General features: G+C 48.9%; 2 protein-coding genes and 1 long non-coding RNA gene across 8 annotated transcripts; 1 reads left to right on the forward strand and 2 right to left on the reverse strand.

Annotated features, from left to right (window-relative positions):
* Positions 1–2,379: 2,379 nt before the first annotated feature.
* LOC122363776 lies at positions 2,380–13,974 on the reverse strand. Its single transcript, XM_043333412.1, has 2 exons — positions 12,786–13,974; positions 2,380–3,143 (listed from the first exon to the last, which is right to left on the reverse strand). The coding sequence occupies exons 1-2, from the start codon at positions 13,732–13,734 to the stop codon at positions 3,139–3,141; spliced, it is 954 nt and encodes a 317-aa protein (XP_043189347.1). The 5' UTR covers positions 13,735–13,974; the 3' UTR covers positions 2,380–3,138.
* Positions 4,310–10,695, reverse strand: LOC122363777. Its single transcript, XR_006253425.1, has 2 exons — positions 4,869–10,695; positions 4,310–4,622 (listed from the first exon to the last, which is right to left on the reverse strand). It is a non-coding gene; the product is annotated as an uncharacterized LOC122363777 (long non-coding RNA).
* Positions 13,975–14,238: 264 nt separating the features above from the next.
* LOC122363778 (CCR4-NOT transcription complex subunit 9-like) lies at positions 14,239–20,246 on the forward strand. 6 transcript variants are annotated; one of them, XM_043333419.1, is made up of 7 exons: positions 14,239–14,268; positions 15,977–16,170; positions 16,679–16,873; positions 17,226–17,333; positions 17,657–17,795; positions 17,955–18,102; positions 19,416–20,246. In XM_043333419.1, the coding sequence occupies exons 2-7, from the start codon at positions 16,066–16,068 to the stop codon at positions 19,582–19,584; spliced, it is 864 nt and encodes a 287-aa protein (XP_043189354.1). In that variant the 5' UTR covers positions 14,239–14,268; positions 15,977–16,065; the 3' UTR covers positions 19,585–20,246. The 6 variants fall into 6 exon arrangements, with proteins under 6 accessions (XP_043189354.1, XP_043189353.1, XP_043189352.1 ...); XM_043333418.1 differs by lacking the exon at positions 14,239–14,268 and adding an exon at positions 14,278–14,312; XM_043333417.1 differs by lacking the exon at positions 14,239–14,268 and adding an exon at positions 14,279–14,338.
* The last annotated feature ends 933 nt before the right edge of the window (positions 20,247–21,179 follow it).

Genomic DNA, 21,179 nt, shown 5'->3' on the forward strand with positions numbered 1-21,179 from the left:
AATGATTACTAAGCTACTTAAGTGCTTTGTTAATGCGCGAGACATGAACAAGTACAGATCCTGCTGCCTGCACTTGCAGGGTACAGCTATGAGTTAGGTGCTAGGTGAGTATGCTATGTGAATGTGCTGTTCCCTGTTTGACCATAGTAAGTATACAAACAAGTACAGGGTCACAGTTATATTCAATCTCCACATAAACATACAACAAAAAGTGCCATATAGCCTCACTCCGAACACACCACAAAGAACTTAAGCCTTGCAGGCACAAAAATGCTTTGATTTACAGGACAGGTATACAATATATTCTCTGTCCTTGGGGATCTTGCTGCCAAGTTGAGGTACGATGACTGAACTTCAGGATTGATCAACTTTTCTTCTTAGCCACTGCTTATATAGGTATGAGATAGACCAAATGCTTGTTTGTACTGCCTTGAAAATTTAATGATCCACCTTCAATTCTGACATGAAGCCTGAAGGCACAAATAAAATTGTTCCCTCTCCTTTTGGAAAACACAAAGCAAAATATTTAATAACTTCTAGTGGATGGACAAGAGCAATTCGCATAGCTTCCCTCAAGTTAACTTCTGGCACTGATGAATTACACTGACTGTGACTTTTTTTTTTTTTTTTTTTTTTTTAGTGGCCCTAACTTACGTTACCGGCCTCGCGAGGAGGGCGGCGACCTAACTACGCCGCGCAAAACAAACCGGCCGTCCTAACTAAGACCGGTGGCCACTTTTACAGCAAGACAACATGGGAAAACCCATATCCATGTACTATGCCATGAATATGGGAAAAAACCCATGAATTTACGTTAAGACACATAAATGACAGTGAAACTTACCGGTAAATTGATGTTTGTGAAGGGAGGGAAGGAGGAAGTTTGTGAATGGTAAGGTTACGAGAGTTTGATGACAGGAATGGTTTGAAGAGTGGGGGATATGTCGCTGGGAGGGATGGGGTTTGTGAATGTTTAAGCGTCACGATGAAAGGAATGGTTTGGAGGATGGGGAATCTGTCGCTGCTGCAGTTGGCGGCCGACGGTTGTCTGTGGTCGTTCAACCCGGCCGCCGCCGCTGTTCAGCGGCCGGGGTCCGCTGGTGTAGCTCGCTGGGCCGCTGAGCCTCTAAGCCTGCTCCAGCGGCAGGAGAAAACCCGTCTGCCACCGAAGCTCTGTGTTTCGGCACCAGCGAAAAACCCGACCCATCCCGTATCACAAGTCAGCCTGGTGGTAGCGAAACGGGCGCCTGCTAACAGTCAAGGCCGTTAAAGTAGCTCTGAGTAGGGTGATGTTAGGACGAAATCAAGTACCAGGTTTGTCAATGTTGTGTCGTCCCCGAGAAGCGTCGGGAGGTCGTTTTTAAGGTGTTGTACCGCAAGATAGTTAGTGATGTGTCTTCGTTCGTGATGCAATGCCGTGCATGCGATCAAAATGTGCTCTACGGAGATGCGTGTGTCGCAGGTGTGGCAAATCGGAGGGCCCGTCCTATCAAAAAGGTGGCCATGGGTGAGGCGAGTATGACCACACCTCAATCTGGCCAGGGTCACCTCGCGTATCCTGTCTGGTTGGTTACATGTGACCCATGTTCTAAGTTCTCGTTTGATCGCATACATATGTGCAGCATGATGTTGGTCCCATTTGCGTTGAAGGTACTCGGCGAATTTGATTTTTATCATATGAATAGCGTCCCCTTGGGCCATAGGTTCCACAACTGGATCAGGTCGCATTGCAGCCTCCTTTGCGAGGACATCCGCACGTTCATTTCCTGCAATACCGTAATGACCTGGAACCCAAAGAAGGGTCACATGCTGGCCCTCATTGAGATCTGATGTGATCCTGAGAATATTGTAGATACCGTGGTGGGTAACATTATCGGTCCTTTCCAGTGCTTGAAGAGCGGATTTCGAATCAGTACAGATGGTTGCCCGATCAATCTTTTCTGCCTTGATGTGCTCCATAACTTTTTCGATTGCGTGAACTTCGGCACTAAAGACTGTGCTTATTCGCTTCATATTTTGTAACAAACGCGCCAAAACTGCAATATAACAGCACTATATGCTTCTGGACAAAATGCAAAAGTAGTAAAAATTTAGCCCTGGTGGCATTCTATCTTGGTGGAAACGTAATTACAAAATATTTTGTAGTAACTATTAAATTCCGGCCGAAAACAGTGCACGGTTTAAGAAAGAATCATCCCAATGACGGTCCATTCTTGCGGTCCTGAAATCGCCACTATTTCCGGCCTCTCCAACGCAACTCGTTGTCCAGACGTAAATATGCTGTTGGCAGGACTGCCTGAAATCTGGTTTCAACCTCAGGGTGTAACGTTCTTAAGATATCAGATAACGTAAGACGATGATATGTATTCAGTAATGTCAGATATTATACAGCACTGACCAACCCTAGCTCGGGTGTCCAACTCTTCAACCCTCCGGCTGCCGCGCCCTCACTTGCCGTCAACCACGAGTTCGCTTTTCTGCCGTTAGATGACAGCACGTCTCAGGACACTACAAATTACAATACGCCACATCCCTTCTCCTGCGACAATGAGATATCGAGATCACGGACATGCTGGTGTCCGTACACGAACACACATGTGCAATGCACCACATCAAATGCTACGCAAAGCTACTGTGCGACGAAGCTATACTGCGGCACTGGAGGACTGAGCACTGTAACACTACTGGTAATCGCAAAACAGTATAAAGCACGACAAAATATTTACATTGCATACCTCTCATGACGCTTGGTCATTCTACCGTCTGCTGATAAGTATGCAGCCACATCCAGCATGCATTGACACGAACTGACAAGAACAGTGAACACGAACTGAACTGACGCGAACAGTGATTCATCTAACGTAATCGGACAGATAGGCGGGCGGGCGCCTTTCGCGCTGGGGACGGCGACTTATGACCGGCGGTGAGCCTGCCCCGGTCAGTGGTGCGTAAGGCGCATGGACGGGGGACGGCGGGAGCGGAGGAGATGACGGCACATCCATCCACGGTTCGCCAGGAGGCACGGGCGGGACGACGAGCGGGCGCACGCCCGTGCCGGTGGCGACGGGAGGAGTCTGAGGCGGCTCTGGTAACGCGGTGGGTTCCCGTGGCGGACCGAGCAGGTCTGGGTCCGAGTGATCACTCTGTACAGGCAGAGGGTCATTGGTGGCTAACAACTGGCGGCGGTTGCGACGATAGGTCACTTCATTCACGCGCACCCAGTAAGATCGCGGCCCAGCTATTCCTGTACAGACGCCAGGGGTCCATGTGCGCTGTCCAGGGAGGCGCATCCGAATGGGCTGACCCACGACCAGAGGGGTCAGGGGCTGCGTCCGACGATTGTAATATTTCGCCTGGCGCAGTTTATTGTCAGCGAGAACACTCGGGAGAGGAGTCGGGTACGCGGGAAGCAAGTTTGACCTGGGAGTAGGCAAAAACGTCCGACAGGCACGTCCAAACATTTTCTGTGCCGGCGACATGTCTGACCCTTCACTGGGCGAATTACGCCACGTCATCAGCGCCCAAAGGAAGTTTTCACCGGAGGCGATAGCCTTACGCATTAAACTCTTCGCCGTTTTCACGGCGTTCTCAGCCTTGCCATTCGACTGCGGATAGCCTGGGCTGGAGGTAACATGATCAATATCCAGCGAACGCAGAAATGCTTTGAACTCACAGCTGCTGAATGGTGGGCCATTGTCACTAACCAGCGTTTCTGGAATGCCATAGCGAGCGAACTGGGCCGCTAGAGCTGAGGTCACATGTGTCACAGTAGTCCGAGTCAGGCGGTCAATCTCCATGAAGTTGGAGTAATAATCTACCAGCACGAGGTACATTGACCCATTAAGTTCAAAAATGTCCGTTCCCAGTTTCGCCCATGGCCGGGAGGGGACCTCATGCGACAATAGCGGCTCGGCCGTCTGAGCCGGGCGATGGGCTAGGCAGGTTGGGCACTTCAGAATCGCTTCTTTTAGCTGGCTGGTCATTCCGATCCAAAACACGTTCTGCCGAGCAAGTCGCAGTATCGATGACAAACCAATATGAGTACGGTGCAGGCGCGAGATAAGGTCCTGCTGAAGAGCGCTGGGAATGACCACACACCTGCCTTTGTACTGTGATTTAAGTTGGTCCCTTTGTATAGCCTACATTGCATCCTGATTATTTATCTGTTGTCTAGGGGATTATATTCTTCAATCTTTTACTCTATGTGCTGTCTAGGGGTATTACTGATGAAAACGCGATCGATATGTGTGTGTTTCTGGTTCCTTTCCCTCCTTCGTTCCCAACACCATCCACCATACAGACGTGAACATGAGTTAAAAGTAGATATATTGAAATGAGCCAAAAGATGAGGTCGAAACCAAAATGTCAAAAGGAAGCGATCGAGTCATTAAACGAGACAAGGCCGAAAATCAGTCCTGCACGAATAGCCGTTGCATTAGCACAGGCTGATATCGAAGAAGACGGAAGAGTGTCGAAAGAAGACCGAAAATCAGTCCCACTCGAGTTGCTATCGCACTCGAGTGTGCCGATATTGGAGAGGCCGGAAGAGTGCCGAAAGAACAGCCTGCTGCCGCCAAGCCGAGCCAATCGGCTCCCTGGTCAGCGTCATGATGGCGGGCAGGCTGAAACACAAACAGCGCAGTGAGACCGGACAACGGCGGTCAACGGTCACCAAAAAAAAGGCCGAAAGAGATAACCGAATGGTTAGCCGAAAGACAAAACAAACAGTTCAACCATATACCGAATAGTTCGGCAAGTTAAACGGACTTCCTAGAAGACGTCACGTCACCTTGTCCCCACAGCACAGCTCCAAGAGAGCTGGCTGGGGCAGACCGTCCGGTCTGAGTCATTCTTACGTAGGTACTTACTTGTGCATGTTGAGTGGAGTGTTGCAGAGTGGGTGTTGTCGAACGTGGTGTGGACTGTGTGAGGAGTGTCTCGCTGCTCCGTCTCGCGCCCGTTTTATTCCTCGCTGGTCACACAAAAACAGGTAAAGCCACTGCAGTCGGTAGTTGCCCTGCAGCGTAGGTGCAGCTCAGCTCTTCTCTGCCGATCTGCAGACAGTCGCTAGCCCGGCCTTGCCGATTCCACTTTTTGTCCGGTGGTACCGGTGCTCGGTCTCCGGCGGCCGTCATCGTATGGTGGCCGGTGGGAGGCGGCGCTGGCCCGCCAACAGAACAACAGTCAGCCGTGGCTGTCCAGCTTCCACTGTTCGGATAGAAGCCACTGGTCGGATAGAAAATACTCACCAAAACTATTTCTCACATCCCTTCCATTTTTATAGCGAACGAAGAACTGTAACCTTTGGGGATGAACGGGTACACATACGTAATAGTTAGATGGTTCACAGTCTAAATTGAGTTTGACTCGTTGATAAGTCAAATGCGACAAACCCTCTGTCTTAAACCGTTTTGTATCTTCCTAAAAATATGACTTTAGTACAAAATACAAAGTACTAAGTAGCTTGAATCTTAATTGATCATAACTTCATCAGATCGTATGGCTTCAATAACCCAAGCACTGCAAATTGGTACTGCTGCTTGATGCCAAATACTGGTAAAGCAACCAAAGCATATTTACATTTATGCTATTCTGGGAACCACATCTTCTTGCTACTGACCTGTGACAGTTTCAAGGATAAGGAATATCGGGGTTAACCGAAAAGGATTAGCAGAGGAACACGCCATGTAATATGAAAGGTACTCATGTTAACAATTCCCAATGCGGGCTTGGACTTTAAAATTCCCGAGCGTTAGCGTGATGTGTCCATCCGTCTGCTCTGAATTGCCACGCATGGAGGAAGATAAGTTACAGTCAAAGGGCGAGTGATCGTTTGCCTCTGTCATAACAGAAGGATGCGGCTCAGACTTCTGGCAGCAGTCAGCATCGAGACGTGGGACCTAAGGGCTCGGGTGAGGTGTTAGGGTTGAAGTCAATCTGTCATGCCGAGAGGTTCGTTGTGCCTGTAGACCTTCTGGTATCTCAGATACCTGTGTAGGACTCGCTCTGCTGCTGGCGCCAATGACTTGAGGACATTGAGAGGCACCAGACGACGCAAGCATCGTATCACACGAGCAATTTGTCCTATGACTATGCCGGTTCTATGCCCGCGCATCTTTGGTCTGCACAGATCCATTGATTGTCGCTGGATCTAGATTCAAGGCAATGCACAGGATTGTTGCTCCACCATAACTTGTACCTCAAGCACCAACTGACCCTTGTCACGACCTTCATGCATACTCTGAAGTAGATTGTAGCAAACTCATCTGCTTTACTTTAACAAGTGAGCACATGCCCGTTGGCTTTTGATCTTTCGATCTCAAAGGTTGTCCTTACTTTGTTCGTGACCCGACATCACCGTCGCTGGTCACTCACGAGTCGGTGGCGCTCCATACAGGGTCGGCTAAATCCATCAGGACCTCCACTCGGTGTGGTGTCTGTTGCAGACAATACAACGAAAGTTAGCCACAACAGCTGGTAGGTACACCTTTCATGAAACAAGACGTGGGCTCATCGTTCAGACTTAGGATTGTCAATAATTCAAACGAGTGCTGAACGAGTTATCTAGGATTGCAGATCTTAACTGCATAGGCTTCACGTTACACAGGAAACGGCGTGGTCAGTTTGCACAGTTGATGTTACTCCAGAACCTTGCTTAAAACCGTTAACATGCCGTTAACATACTTGTTATTCGCTAATTCGAGACAATGCAACCAAGCCAGCATTTCATTGATTTTTACTTTACCGTTGCGGTGCTACTCGGTTTAGCTCTACCGGCCAGAACTTCTCGGGACGTCTCGTACCTCGTACCTGCGCTGAAATCGAAACCTTTCGGCTTCAGTCAGCTCACGTTGTGACTGCTGTTGGGCCGAATTGTTATTTGTCTTTGCCACGGTATCTCGACCGCAAGACCCACGAATTCATTTTCGATGAATAAGGACATGAAGCGTATAAGTATATCTTCCACCTTTAAGATGAGCCATGGACTGGGCTCCTGAAGAGTTCTGCACTTGCTATGACTTGCGAAGTGCAACTAAGCAAGGATTCGAGTCGTCTTACCTCCTGCCATGGAATGGAGATAAAACGAGACGAAAACCACTTTCCCCCTTAACCACTGTCTTTCCCTCTGCAGTCACCTGAAGTGTACTCACATATCAGCCGTTTGTCGGGTTTGCTGTTTCTGCAACATCTGTGCAACGAAGCACAGCAAACGAGTCACCTTTCTTATCGACGCTGCAGTCAACTTCTGAAACAAGTAAACTGTCGATCGGTTTGCTGCTTCTGCAACACCTGTGCAAATGAAGCAAAGCAACCGAGTCATCATCCTAAGACACCTTTCCTATCGATGTCATCTTCTGAAACAATAAAGCTACTGGTCAGGTTTGCTGTACCTGCAGCACCTGTGTAACAAAGTCGAGCAATCGAGTCGTCATCACCCAATAAGACACCTTTCCTATCGACGTCACCTTCTGAAACATATAAGCTGTTAGTCGGGTTTGCTGCTGGCCTCTCTCTTGTAGTCGCCGGAGTGTTCGACTCTTTATACTCCGGTAGCAGTGTATTTGCGGTGGGGTTTGCCGCCTTACACGCTCAAATGGTTCCGTTTTTCACATACTAGGAACACCTCCTCAGCATGGATTGTCGCTTGTGCCAGTGACCTGCTGCTCCCGTCACTGCACGCCCAGCCCTTATGCCTAGAGCGTAAGCTGACCGAGAATTCCACCCATACCCGGCCGGTGTATGTTCGGTGGGCATGGACCCCCAGAGGACCACCCTCTGCCATGCTACTCACTCTGGTAGATAGGTGGGGCAGGCCCTATCACCAGTTCTCCTCAGCTCCTACGCGTCCGGGCAGCGACTGCCGTCCTGCTCCACGCGAGCAGACGGTCCGGTGACGTCCTCCTCCAAGAGACGTCTGTAGGCTGCACGTCCTACCTAGCACTCGCCCTTCTCTCAGGGACGTAGGCAGACGGCACGACCTACTCAATAAACGGAAACCACATTTCTGGCCCAGCACATCACCCGCCAAATAACAAATGCGTTTACCATTCTGTCAAATACTTCCCAACTGGACGGGAGTATCACCAATGTTGACTGGGATTATCTTCACAAATCACAACCCTCAACTGACTGATGAGATGACTGTCTGTTTGAACCGAAGCAAAGTTAAAAGTATATTGCCATCCAATGTTAACCATTAATGACTAATTAATACGAAATTTACCTATCAACTAGGGCAAAGTGTCTAACACAGAGAGAATTACTTCACCCGAATTCGACTTGCCGGAAACCTGCCACATGCTCTGAAATGTTGAAATTCCTGTGTAATAACTGAATAGATGTAAACGACGTTGTACTCTCACAAATAAATGACATCTCAAACTGTGAAACATTGAACCGATCTTATTCCACTGAACCTTGTCAACAACTCAGCCATGAAACAACTCCATGAAACAACAATTAAACCCAAACAACAAGTAAAACCACAAAAGAATAACTAATCATGTCAGCGAGGCATCAATCCACTCAGTCACAATGACACTTCGGAATGTGTCAGGGCCATGTAAGGTTATGTCAGCGGACCTCTGAACTCCGGAAACCTTGATCATGGGATACTTCCGCGATCTTGAAAACACTGATCAAATCGCATATCCGGTTTGGCGATCAGATGATCGAACTCGCGATGTTTTATCTGTGGATGGTTATTGCCCCGAACACGCTAGCTGACCACTGTGCTGCCATGCACCTGGTCACTGACGTCCTATGGCAACTACCCCAAAGTTCAATGACACCAAGTCGGTATCATCAGAACGTGTCATGACAACGAAGTCAGTGTTGGCTCCCTAAAGCCAAGTCAGTAACATCTGAGCATTAAAGGTCAAGACAAATCTCAATAACACCAAGTCGAAGTTATCAGATCAAACCTATGGACCAGCTCAAGAACACCAAGTCGGCATTATATGAGCACCTTATACGGGCAACTTCTTAATAAAGTTCAAGAATACCAAGTCCTGTATCATCCAAACATATTTTCAAGTCTAAGGAATCGAATGGATGTAATCAATGGCGCATATCAGGACATTCATTTATACCTCCTATGAAGTTAGGTAGCCATTTGCTGTCATGCCAACGATGCGAACGAATTAATTTACGAGGCATACGACCGAATAGCGTATCGCCAGAAGGCAAAGTAAGTAGACCCACAGAAGCAAGCAAGACTAACCTGAATCAAATGAACTTCAAGAGATGGCGACCTCGACGGTGCGTCCAATGTAGGTTGTCCATGCAGCATGCGGACCAACAATTGGCCTGACGAATCTAGTAGCGTCTGAAACTCGAGCCATTCACCATCAAATAAAGGCAACTGGAAATACACAAATTGTGACCAGTCAATTCACGAACACGGTGAAACGGAAAGTTTACGAACCACGAGCAGCAAGTTACACCAACGAAAACTTTACAAGCAAGAACATGCAATGAATCAACGGCATATACAATCAGGGTCCTGTTCGAGCAGAACAGAGTTTGAAATCCCGGCTGAGCCCCCAATGTGATTTAAGTTGGTCCCTTTGTATAGCCTACATTGCATCCTGATTATTTATCTGTTGTCTAGGGGATTATATTCTTCAATCTTTTACTCTATGTGCTGTCTAGGGGTATTACTGATGAAAACGCGATCGATATGTGTGTGTTTCTGGTTCCTTTCCCTCCTTCGTTCCCAACACCATCCACCATACAGACGTGAACATGAGTTAAAAGTAGATATATTGAAATGAGCCAAAAGATGAGGTCGAAACCAAAATGTCAAAAGGAAGCGATCGAGTCATTAAACGAGACAAGGCCGAAAATCAGTCCTGCACGAATAGCCGTTGCATTAGCACAGGCTGATATCGAAGAAGACGGAAGAGTGTCGAAAGAAGACCGAAAATCAGTCCCACTCGAGTTGCTATCGCACTCGAGTGTGCCGATATTGGAGAGGCCGGAAGAGTGCCGAAAGAACAGCCTGCTGCCGCCAAGCCGAGCCAATCGGCTCCCTGGTCAGCGTCATGATGGCGGGCAGGCTGAAACACAAACAGCGCAGTGAGACCGGACAACGGCGGTCAACGGTCACCAAAAAAAGGCCGAAAGAGATAACCGAATGGTTAGCCGAAAGACAAAACAAACAGTTCAACCATATACCGAATAGTTCGGCAAGTTAAACGGACTTCCTAGAAGACGTCACGTCACCTTGTCCCCACAGCACAGCTCCAAGAGAGCTGGCTGGGGCAGACCGTCCGGTCTGAGTCATTCTTACGTAGGTACTTACTTGTGCATGTTGAGTGGAGTGTTGCAGAGTGGGTGTTGTCGAACGTGGTGTGGACTGTGTGAGGAGTGTCTCGCTGCTCCGTCTCGCGCCCGTTTTATTCCTCGCTGGTCACACAAAAACAGGTAAAGCCACTGCAGTCGGTAGTTGCCCTGCAGCGTAGGTGCAGCTCAGCTCTTCTCTGCCGATCTGCAGACAGTCGCTAGCCCGGCCTTGCCGATTCCACTTTTTGTCCGGTGGTACCGGTGCTCGGTCTCCGGCGGCCGTCATCGTATGGTGGCCGGTGGGAGGCGGCGCTGGCCCGCCAACAGAACAACAGTCAGCCGTGGCTGTCCAGCTTCCACTGTTCGGATAGAAGCCACTGGTCGGATAGAAAATACTCACCAAAACTATTTCTCACAGTACAGCAGTCCGTCCTGTGTGAAAAGTTCGTCATGAAAGCCATGATACGGCCGGAGTGCGTCTGGCAACTGGCGCCGATGCTTCGGCCACCCTGCCAGTACCTGTTTGACGACCCGTGGGAGGACCAGATCCGACTGATACGCGGCCCGTATGGCTTCTAGACGCTCTGGAGACACCGCGATCCCACTGGACAACTCTAGGGATTCGGTCTCCATTGCGAACAGTGAGGATGGTTGCTGAGTTGGAGCACGACTAAGCGCATCAGCAACAGGAATCTCTGATCCTGGTCGGTACACAATGTGAAAGTTGTACCTCTGCAGTGTGAGAAGCATTCTCTGCAAGCGAAGTGGTGCGTCACTGAGTGGTTTGTTGTGTATCGCGACCAATGGCTTATGGTCAGTCTCGACTGTCACTGGCCTACCGTACAGATATTGGTCCAGGCGAGTGAGCGCAAAAGTAATGGCCAATAGCTCCTTCTCAATTTGCGAGTAGGCTCGCTCCGCTACCGTAAGGGAGCGCGAGCAGTACATGACTGGGTTTCCCCGCTGCAGAAGGACAGCGCCGAGGCCATGGCTCGATGCATCGCACTGCACTGTAGCCTCGTCATGTGGGTCATAGTATTTGAGCACTGGCGCTGTTGTAAGCAGCTGCTGAATGGTTTTGAATGCTGTCTCACACTGGGGGCTCCAGTACCAGTCGAAGCTGGCCTGTGTGAGCTGACGGAGAGGTGATACAGTCTGTGACAGGTTGGGGATGTAGCGGGCCAAAAAACTGACCATCCCCAGGAAGCGTTTGAGACTGGGCACATCCGTGGGGGGCGGATAGTCACGCACCGCAGACACTTTAGCTGGGTCTGGTTTCAAGCCGTCAGCCGACAGGACGTGACCCATCCATTTCAGTTCTGTCACTTTGTACCTGAATTTATCCGGGTTCAGACGAAGGTTCCTCTCACGTGCCCTGGCTAGAAATGCCGCCAGATTGCGGTCATGATCCTGTTCGGCCTGCGCACGCGTGTTGCCGCGACCAAAAACTACAAAATCATCAGCTATGACCTCCACACCCTCAAGACCCCTGATGAGCTCATGCATCATTCTCTGCCAAATTTCGGAGCTGCACTTCACGCCATATGGCAGCCTGTTCCAGATATAGCGTCCAAATGGCGTGTGGAAGCAGCACAGGCGCGCCGACCTCGCTGATAGCCCAATCTGCCAAAATGCACAGGATGCATCCACGAGACTGAATACTTTGGCTCCCGTGAGCCGGGCGGTTACCTCGTCCACAGTGGGTGTGGGATAGTGTTCTCTCCTCACAGCTCGATTTAGGAAACGGGGGTCTATGCATAGGCGAATATCCCCGTTCGGTTTATCCACTATCACAGGATTTGAGACCCAGTCAGTTGGCTCAGTGATGTGAGAAATGACGCCTAGCGTCTCGAGATCGTCCAGTTTTTTCTTAAGTTTCTCACGCACGTGCACCCTCACTCTGCGGGGAGCTTCCACTACCGGGATAGCGGACGGATCTGTCACAATTTCATAGTTGTCCGCCACTAGTCCCACGCTACTTTTGTCAAACACGTCATGATACTCAGCTTTGATGCGCGACTGACCGTCACTCACACACCCCGACCGCGGTGGCCCGGGCGAGGGACGAGCTCCGGGAGGGCCATGACCCGGTTCGGTAGCGAGGTCACCCCCTGGGGTCACGGCCGGCGGGGGCGGGGCAGGGACATAGTCCAGTGGGTCACAGTCGCGGACGTCAATCAGGCCCAGCTGGACTGACGTGTTCAGGCTCAGTATGGAAGAGATAGCACTGTTCACAACTTTACACTGAAGGATGTGCCTACTCCGAGACACGGGATTAGTAAAGCACAGGGACCGTTTCCCCTCACATGACACGAGAGCGCCGTCATACATGCGCAGAACGGTATGGCACGGTCTCAAACATGCGCCCTGTGGATCGTCGGTGATACGCACGTAGTCTGTCCATGTCAACACGTCACACTCGGAGCCGGAATCTATCAGAAACGTTACCGATTTTCCCGAGGCGGTCAAAGTTTTGTGTGCTTTTGTGGGTGTCTCACCGGAATGGCCAGCTGTCGACAAAACGTCCCAGTGCTCATGTTGATGTGCACCTGACGCGCCGGGAGGCGGGTCGCGGCGCTGGCCGGCTGGCGGAGTCGCAGTCAGCTGATCGCGGCCGGCGGCGGCGGCGCCGGCGGCGCCCACGGTGGCGGCGAGAGACAGCGGCCGGGCCGCTGGCTGGCGAACTGGTCCGCGCCCGCCAGAGCCGGGCGGGGGACGCCGGGAGCCGCAGATAGTACTGCATGCGAAATGGTTGGCCTGCCCGCAGGCGAGGCAGGCTTTGCCCCATGCAGGGCAGCGAGACCGAACCATTGGGTGATCACGGCCGCAGAACTTGCACTTGCGGGTCGGTTGGGACCGGTTGTGTCCAGAGACGGCGGCCATGTTGTCTGTTTGCTCACTGTGGGGCTCAGTTCCAAACACCTTGAGATCACGATTGGCGGCTTCTTCGGATAGCGCTATGTCGATTGCCATCTGAAGGGTCAAATCAGCTCGCTTCAGCAGCGCTGCTTGTATTTTCTGGTCACGGAGGCCGATGCATATTCTGTCTCTTAGCATGTTGTCCCCGTCTGGGAAATCACACGTTGCTGCCAGAGATCGAAGGGCCGATAGATATTGGCTGACCGACTCGTCTGGCTTCTGACCGCGAGTGTAGAAATTGTACCGTTCACGGACAACATTCTGGCGGGGCACACAGAACGCCTCGAAGCGTGACACTAGCTCATCCAACCCTTGTTCTGCAGACCACCCAGAGAAATGAGAGGCGACTTCTTGTGCTTCACCACCTGCACAGTTGAGAAAAACGGCCACTTGGACGGCCTGGGGCTTGCCAGCGAGTTCGACAGCCACAGCGTAATTCTCCCATTCACGCCGCCAGGTCCGCCATCTTGTTGCTAATTGCGGTGATGAAATCTCGAGCTCTGCCGGTGGGCGAAGATTCGACAGCATCGTCGGCACCTTTGTGTTACGTTAACTTCTGACACCATGTAACGTTCTTAAGATATCAGATAACGTAAGACGATGATATGTATTCAGTAATGTCAGATATTATACAGCACTGACCAACCCTAGCTCGGGTGTCCAACTCTTCAACCCTCCGGCTGCCGCGCCCTCACTTGCCGTCAACCACGAGTTCGCTTTTCTGCCGTTAGATGACAGCACGTCTCAGGACACTACAAATTACAATACGCCACACAGGGGTGGAAAACATGCGTTCCATTCACAAAATCAGTCCCAACGATTCCCTTCATTCCCTTCAATCCTAAAAGTTTCTCCCTACTATTGGTAAAGTAATCCTGCTGCCTACCTCCATTTTGCTAGTCTATTCAACGGTGCGAGCGCGAGCTGCGAACATCTTAAGTTTCCATGGTTACTGGTTCGGCATGCATTCGAGCGCGCTGAAAAAATATTTGATTACACGACGTCACAAATGAGTAAAAGGATATTGAACAGGTGGTATTGTGAAAAAAACGAGTTGAAGACGTGTGTTTCATTGGCATGAGTGGTTCTTTATTATCCTTTAGGGGGTGCTGAAAGGGCTAGGGCTTGGCTGGTGTGCTGCAAATTAGTATTACGGCTTTGATAATTATGGTTATCGCTTATGGACCCTAAAATACAAGGTTTCATGCCCCAGGACCCAGAGCTCTCAGCTCCTCAAGCCTCAGATACTCTATTTCTTTTCATAAATAAATGGCCAGGGCCCTGTTTCACCATCCCTATGCTACGTGAGCTGCAGGCTGAGGCTGCAGCGCGCTAGGAGCTATGGCATACCATATAGTCACTTGAAAGTTTAATGACGTTGCGTGTGATTCGCTAGCTTATAATAAATCTTGTTTGGAACAGAGGTCCAAAAGATCCAAGTAGGGCCAAGAACAGAGGTTTGAAGTCAAATACTGTAAGCATTCTGTTCTGCTGGCACTGCAGCGCTGTGGTGCGCTAGCTCTTCGCAGTGACGTCATAGCATAGCATCAGTGAAGTTTGTTGATATGGCCATGAAAATGTAACGCACTGACATGCGCAGCCACTGCAGCCCTGCCGTGAAACACTGCCCAGGACCAGGTTGCTAGCAAATGCAAGTGGCATGGGAGTTGTGACTGTATCTGATGCATGAGATTTGTGCCAGGTTGATATTTGTCTTAGGTCAGTAATACCACCCTAAGTCAAAGGAATGAAATGGACTGCTTCCGGGCATACTTGGGGTAGTCCTTAGTCCAGCTTCATTTTTTAAATGTAGGTACCTACCTATGTCACTCATGAGTCATGACTCATGTGAAAGCCGTCATGGAATCAAACGCACCAGACTTCTTTGTTGTTAGAAGATGTTCAATAATTACTAAACCCCAGAAACTGGCTCATGGCTGAGCTGAAGGACAACCTTGCTGAGGAAATAAAACCAAAGTGCTAAGTGCTTGAAGCTAGGACACCATATATAAATGCTATTTTTATAATTTATCAGCATGATGTATTTACCTTAAGTATTTACCTTAAGTAAATGTCATTGGGTACCCTTTCGAGTAATCAGACCCTTTACTCAAGAGATGCCTCCTCTTCTTCTGACAAAGATGAGTAGGCTGCCATGCTAGGTGAGGCCATACATTGATGGCCACGATGATCATTAGTATGAGAACTTGTAGTTGAACTTTTCAGGGTGGTCCTTCCATTCCTTCCCCAGTCTGATGTGAATAAATTTATGTGCTGCATCCACCTAGCCCATTGCTATATAATTTTATGGAAGGTAAATGATGTTCAATGAGTATGCTGATGTATGTATTTCTACTTTTTGTAGCTTTTAAATCAAATATATTACAAATTATGAACAATTGCTAATTCTCTGTACATATTTTTCACTGTGCATGGCCCTGATAGTGCAGAGTTTTGTGCTAAGACCATCCATGGTTTTGCATGGATTCTGTATGGAGCAAATTTTGCATGTGGGCCAAACTCTACTGCCTTGGGCCAAGCCATAATGATATGGTGATATTGGCTATTTTTGGAAGAGAAACTAATACCTACATGCTGTGAAATATACAGAGTGCAGTGTGCATGGATTAAATAATTATTTGGTGCTGTAATTACTATACTTATAATAGTAATTAATACAAAATACAAGTAATTAATACAATAATTACTTGCTGTGCTGATTTTGTGAATGATTTTGCCCTTAGATGAATATTTCAATTCTTCATTTCAGGTTGTAGTTCAAGGTATTGATCAGACTTCACACTGTCTTGTGATCTATTCAGCCCATAGTTTCAATCATCATTATCAAGAGGAAGGACAATGTCAGCAGACGCTCATACAGAAGAAATAACTCAACTGATTAAGAATATTTTAAATAAAGAAACCAGAGAGGCAGCTCTGAAGCAACTTAGCAAGAAGAGAGAGGTAATGTATCTTAACTACCTACTTTATTTGCTTTGATTGAAATGTTTTTTTACAACTTTTTTAATATATGTTGTAACACACAACATTTTTTAATATATGTTGTGTGTTAAGTATCCATATCATTTTATGAGGTTTGAAGTACTATTAAAACTGATAACACTATTTGTGCATTTATAGCCACCTAAGGTGATGTCCACTGGGTCCATGGCGGTGTGGACCTCTCTCTCCTCTCCTCTCTCCTCTCTCCTCTCTCTCTCTCTCTCTCTCTCTCTCTCTCTCTCTCTCTCTCTCTCTCTCTCTCCACTCTTGACCTAATCTCGCCTCGCCTTACCACATGGCTCCCCGCCTCGCCTGCGCCACCACCTCGCCTGCGCCACCACCTCGCCTTACACTAGGCCACACGAAAACCAAATTTGTGCACAGTGCATCGTGCAGTTTATATTGGTCACGTCATTATTTTCGGTGTTTCGTGCACCTATTGTCCCATCTCATCTATGATCTGTCTCAGACGGTGTCGGACCTGGCGCCGATGCTGTGGCACTCGGGCGGCACCATCACCGCCCTGCTGCACGAGATCGTCAGCATCTACGGCCTCATTCACCCGCCGACGCTCACCGCCATGGACAGCAACCGTGTGTGCAACTCGCTGGCGCTGCTGCAGTGCGTCGCCTCCCACCCCGAGACACGATCGCCCTTCCTCTCGGTAAGTCTGCAAAGAGCTGCTCGTGATGGGTTTTGTTAGATTTTGCGTTGCCTGATCATGTTATTCGATGCTTTTAGAATTTGTGACGTTTTGCGAAAAAATATGTGTGTCTTTTTTGGTGTCTCCTAAGTGTGAAGTGACGTGACTAGTCCGTAAATTGTGACTTGTCTGACATTCAACGAGTACAAAGTGCGGTTTACCTAACTCGACTAGTTTTTTCTCATCTCATTCACACGTGTTGGGTCTTTCAATGCCACGCCGCCTGCCTGTTTCTCGACTCTATACCCATATGTTCCCACATTCGGTGCTTTTATCCTGTACCGCTCGTGACCGTGTTTTATTGTCCCTGCAGGCGCAGATTCCTCAGTACCTGTACCCGTTCCTCAGCACCAGCAGCACGGCCCAGCCATTCGAGTTCCTGCGGCTTACGAGCCTCGGGGTAATCGGCGCGCTGGTCAAGGTAAGGGACGCTAAAAAACATTTGCGGATGGACGTTTTAGATGTTCAGGCCTTATGTAAACTTGTTTCGCGTTAGGTATTGTACGTGATTACCACATATAACTCCGTAATGGAATACAGCTGTTCAGCTAAATGTGGATCGATCTATGTTTCAGCATGCTTACGAATTACTTACTCCGTGATAGTGCTAGGCTATCGTGCATGGTATGCGTTGATATGGCGACAATCTCACATTACAAACTTCAAAATTGTATTGCTATTGCTGGTTTCGTTTTATGGTTAACTGAGATTGACGAATTCTAACCGGGTGTCTTGCGTTTCCAGACGGATGAACGCGAAGTGATCGACTTCCTGCTGACCACGGAGATCATCCCTCTGTGCCTGCAAATCATGCAGCACGGCACGGAGCTCAGCAAGACTGTGGCCACCTTCATCCTGCAAAAGATTCTCAGCGATGACACTGGTAAGTAGTAAGATTCTCTGAAGTGTGTATCACTCCACCTTAAACGGGAATACTGCTAGCGGAGATAGCGTGCTAATTTGTTGAACGGTTTGGCTTTTTAGGTCTAACCTAAATGACCGGAGAAATCATCACATTAACTTGTTGTACCTCTGCTTTTAGGACTGTCGCACGTCTGTCAGACATACGAACGGTTCTCCCACGTGGCTCGCACTCTGGGCAATATGGTCATCAACCTGGAGAAGGAGAAGTCGGCGCGCCTGCTGAAGCACGTCATCCGCTGTTACCTGCGCCTCTCAGACAACCCGAGGTGAGAGTCGGATCCAGTCGGCTGCAGCGGCTCTCGGCCAGTCAATTCTTATCTCCGATCTCGGGTATTTCGGCTAACGTATCTGGCTCATTCGAAGCCGGTAACTGTCTATAAACGAACAAAATTACGGGAACGTCACTCTTCATTATTTAGTAATTTCCAGAGGTACGTCTTTGGTAGCGTTTGGGTGATCGTCTTTGGCCTTGCCTGAATTCGCTTTCAAGTTTGTGCTTTTTATCTGGATAATTTCGCAGTTGCTGGTATTATTAAAGGGACCCTCCCACCTTAACATTAGATTTGAGTTGAGATAGCCAAAATGAGGTCCCTGGCTCACAATTACCGGTTTCGGCACTCACAACATCGAGAAATGCCTTAAATCGGAAATATTGAATTTCAAAATTGCAGCATTTTGATTCAGAGGGGCTAATGCATAGGAATACCCCTCTGAATGTGTGACGTCAGCGCAGATATCTAACGATTTTTAAATGTTTGACTAAAACGTTTTGTGGCACGCGGTGGTATATGCTGCTTTGCGCGCAACAAGTGCCGCACTTTCAGCTGCCAAACTATTGTTTCCAAATGAAGTCGCTAGGAACAGCGGAGATCCCAAAAAGTAAACAAAAGTAAAAGTCTAATATCTTGAAAACCGGTGAATATTTTTCGGTGAAATTTGGTACACACAGAAAAATATTGACACCGTTAGCGGTGTAATTGCACAGTACATATCTGAGCACTTGAGGAAAGTTAATTTAGTCCCTTCCCCGCTTAAATTACTCGCGCTTCCAAATGAACACCTGGAAGAAGGTAATAGAACACTGTTAGGAGGGTTGGGTGTTTTACTACATGTAGCAAAACACCCAACCCTCCTAACAGTGTTCTATTACCTTCTTCCTGGTGTTCATTTGGAAGCGCGAGTAATTTAAGCGGGGAAGGGACTAAATTAACTTTCCTCAAGTGCTCAGATATGTACTGTGCAATTACACCGCTAACGGTGTTAATATTTTTCTGTGTGTAGATATTCGTTTTCGCTCTTTCTGAACCGAGCGACATCACTTTCATGCCAATTCATAAACTTTTTTGAAGGTAGGAGGGTCCCTTTAAAACAATGCGTTCAATCATTATATTATATTTCTGTACCCATTAGTCGACCTCTGTGTACAGAGGTCTATGCTATACCGTGTAGCGATTGAGTAGAATTTCATATCAGGAAGTCACTGCTGACACATCAAATATGTGTTCACGGTCTTTACTCGCTGTTGTGAGTCGCGTCCTACCTGCCAGCTGTGTCACCATTCCCTCACTTGTCGCTGCAGAGCCCGTGAGGCGCTGCGCTCGGTCCTGCCGGACCAGCTGAAGGGCGACACGTTCGACGGCTGTCTGGAGGACAGCTCGGTCCGCAACTGGCTCACCCTGCTGCGCAAGGCGCTCGACGAACCGGTCGGTCCCGATCAGGGCATGGCCGCCGCCGCTGCTCTCCACTGAGGCGGGTCACTCTCCTCAGAAGGCACTCTGCGGTGACGGTCAGTCCGTTCAACGTGCGCTGCGGCATCTTCTGTGCTCCATTAGAACTGGGTACAGTGTCCGCAAGTGTGCCAGGCCGATGGCTCCACGCAGCTTCTCCGCCTTAGCCGATGCCTGATGGAAGACGTAGTTTGTAGCCTTCTTGTAGTTAGTGAATCTCCTTCGACGCCGCTCACTGGCACGGGCGCGCACGATCAATAGCGGGAGGTGGTAGGAGGGACGAACTGCAATCAGTGCCTCATGGTCGCTGGACATGGAGCTGGATGATCCGGCCAGTCTTCTAGCACGATTTCGTACGACGTAGCCGTATTTGGAAGAAGAGATGAACGGTTGTTTTATCTGCCGTTCGTGAATGTTAGACAAATGACATCAAACTTTGCGTACAACCGGTGTTTTTATAATCTACTAGACAGCGTACAAGTTTTAGGGAAATGATTAGAGAAACTCTTGTCAAGCTTTAGTCCAGAAGGACCGGTGCGTTTGATTCAGAATGTTCGTTACTTTGAGTAATTAAAATTAAGACTTTCACTCTTGATAGTGCTTTTCATGTTTGTATGCGCCTATGATGTGATGCTGTAACCCAGCTGTAATAGTTTGGGGGGGAATCTTGCTCTACTACGCTTTTAGCAACCTTTCTTTATTTCGTAGTGTCTTTTGTAGTGTTTTTCTTCTGAATGTTTGATTTGATCTCAGGATGATTTCAGAGCACTGATGTGCGTTTCGACTTTGCCCCGCTGAATTTTTTTCGCGTGTGCATCTGTACCAAGAAGAGAAGCCAAAACACCTCTGCTCTGGATTTGTAAGACTGTGCTCTTCTGTCCAACGACGTGTGTACCTGAGGACGGCTTCCAGGATCGTCTGACTGTAGACTGTAGAGCGACGCTCGGCGGATGTGTGCTTTTGACCTCGTGTTTGACCAGTACAAAGATGTGGTAGCGATGTAGGGGTGTTGCGAGTTGAAAGTGCTTTCATTAGATAGGACCGCCCTGCATTCTGCTGTTCAATGATCATTCCAGCCTATTAATCATGACAGCTGCCGAACGGTTGTGTGGCTCCCGCCCTTTGAATGGGCATCGGGTGTGTTTTGTGCGTACTTTTTAAAGGCGTCGTGTAACCCAACAGACCGTAGACTGTGGAAGTGCATATACCGATTCAAACTTTCAATCAGGATTAGGTCGCTGTAGGCCGTGCTTTTGAGAGCTTTGTCACCGCGTGCCCCCTCCACAGCTGCTCGTGCAGACGACCTCTTCAATACAAGGCCATCAGGGTATCCGCACAGCGTCTGTTGTAAATTCAATTGATGAGCTTACATTTCACTTCAATTGATCATTTGGGCTGGACGGGCTTTCAGGATCGTGTGTTGACTGCTATCTGGCATGCCATGAAAGGCGGTTAGAATGGTGGCCAAGGCCAGGGGTTCGGGACGCTGCGGTATTCCCAGACTCGAACCACACAAATGTAGCCGGGCGGTGTTTCACGACCACGCTGCCAAGTGCCAGCCACTGCCAGCGCATTTCGCGAGCTGACGTCATACTTGTGGTAGTGTTTGAGCTATG

This window comes from Amphibalanus amphitrite, unplaced genomic scaffold (assembly GCF_019059575.1).
Source record: "Amphibalanus amphitrite isolate SeventyFive unplaced genomic scaffold, NRLGWU_Aamphi_draft 000639F_arrow, whole genome shotgun sequence".
Classification (NCBI taxonomy): Eukaryota; Metazoa; Arthropoda; class Thecostraca; order Balanomorpha; family Balanidae; genus Amphibalanus; species Amphibalanus amphitrite.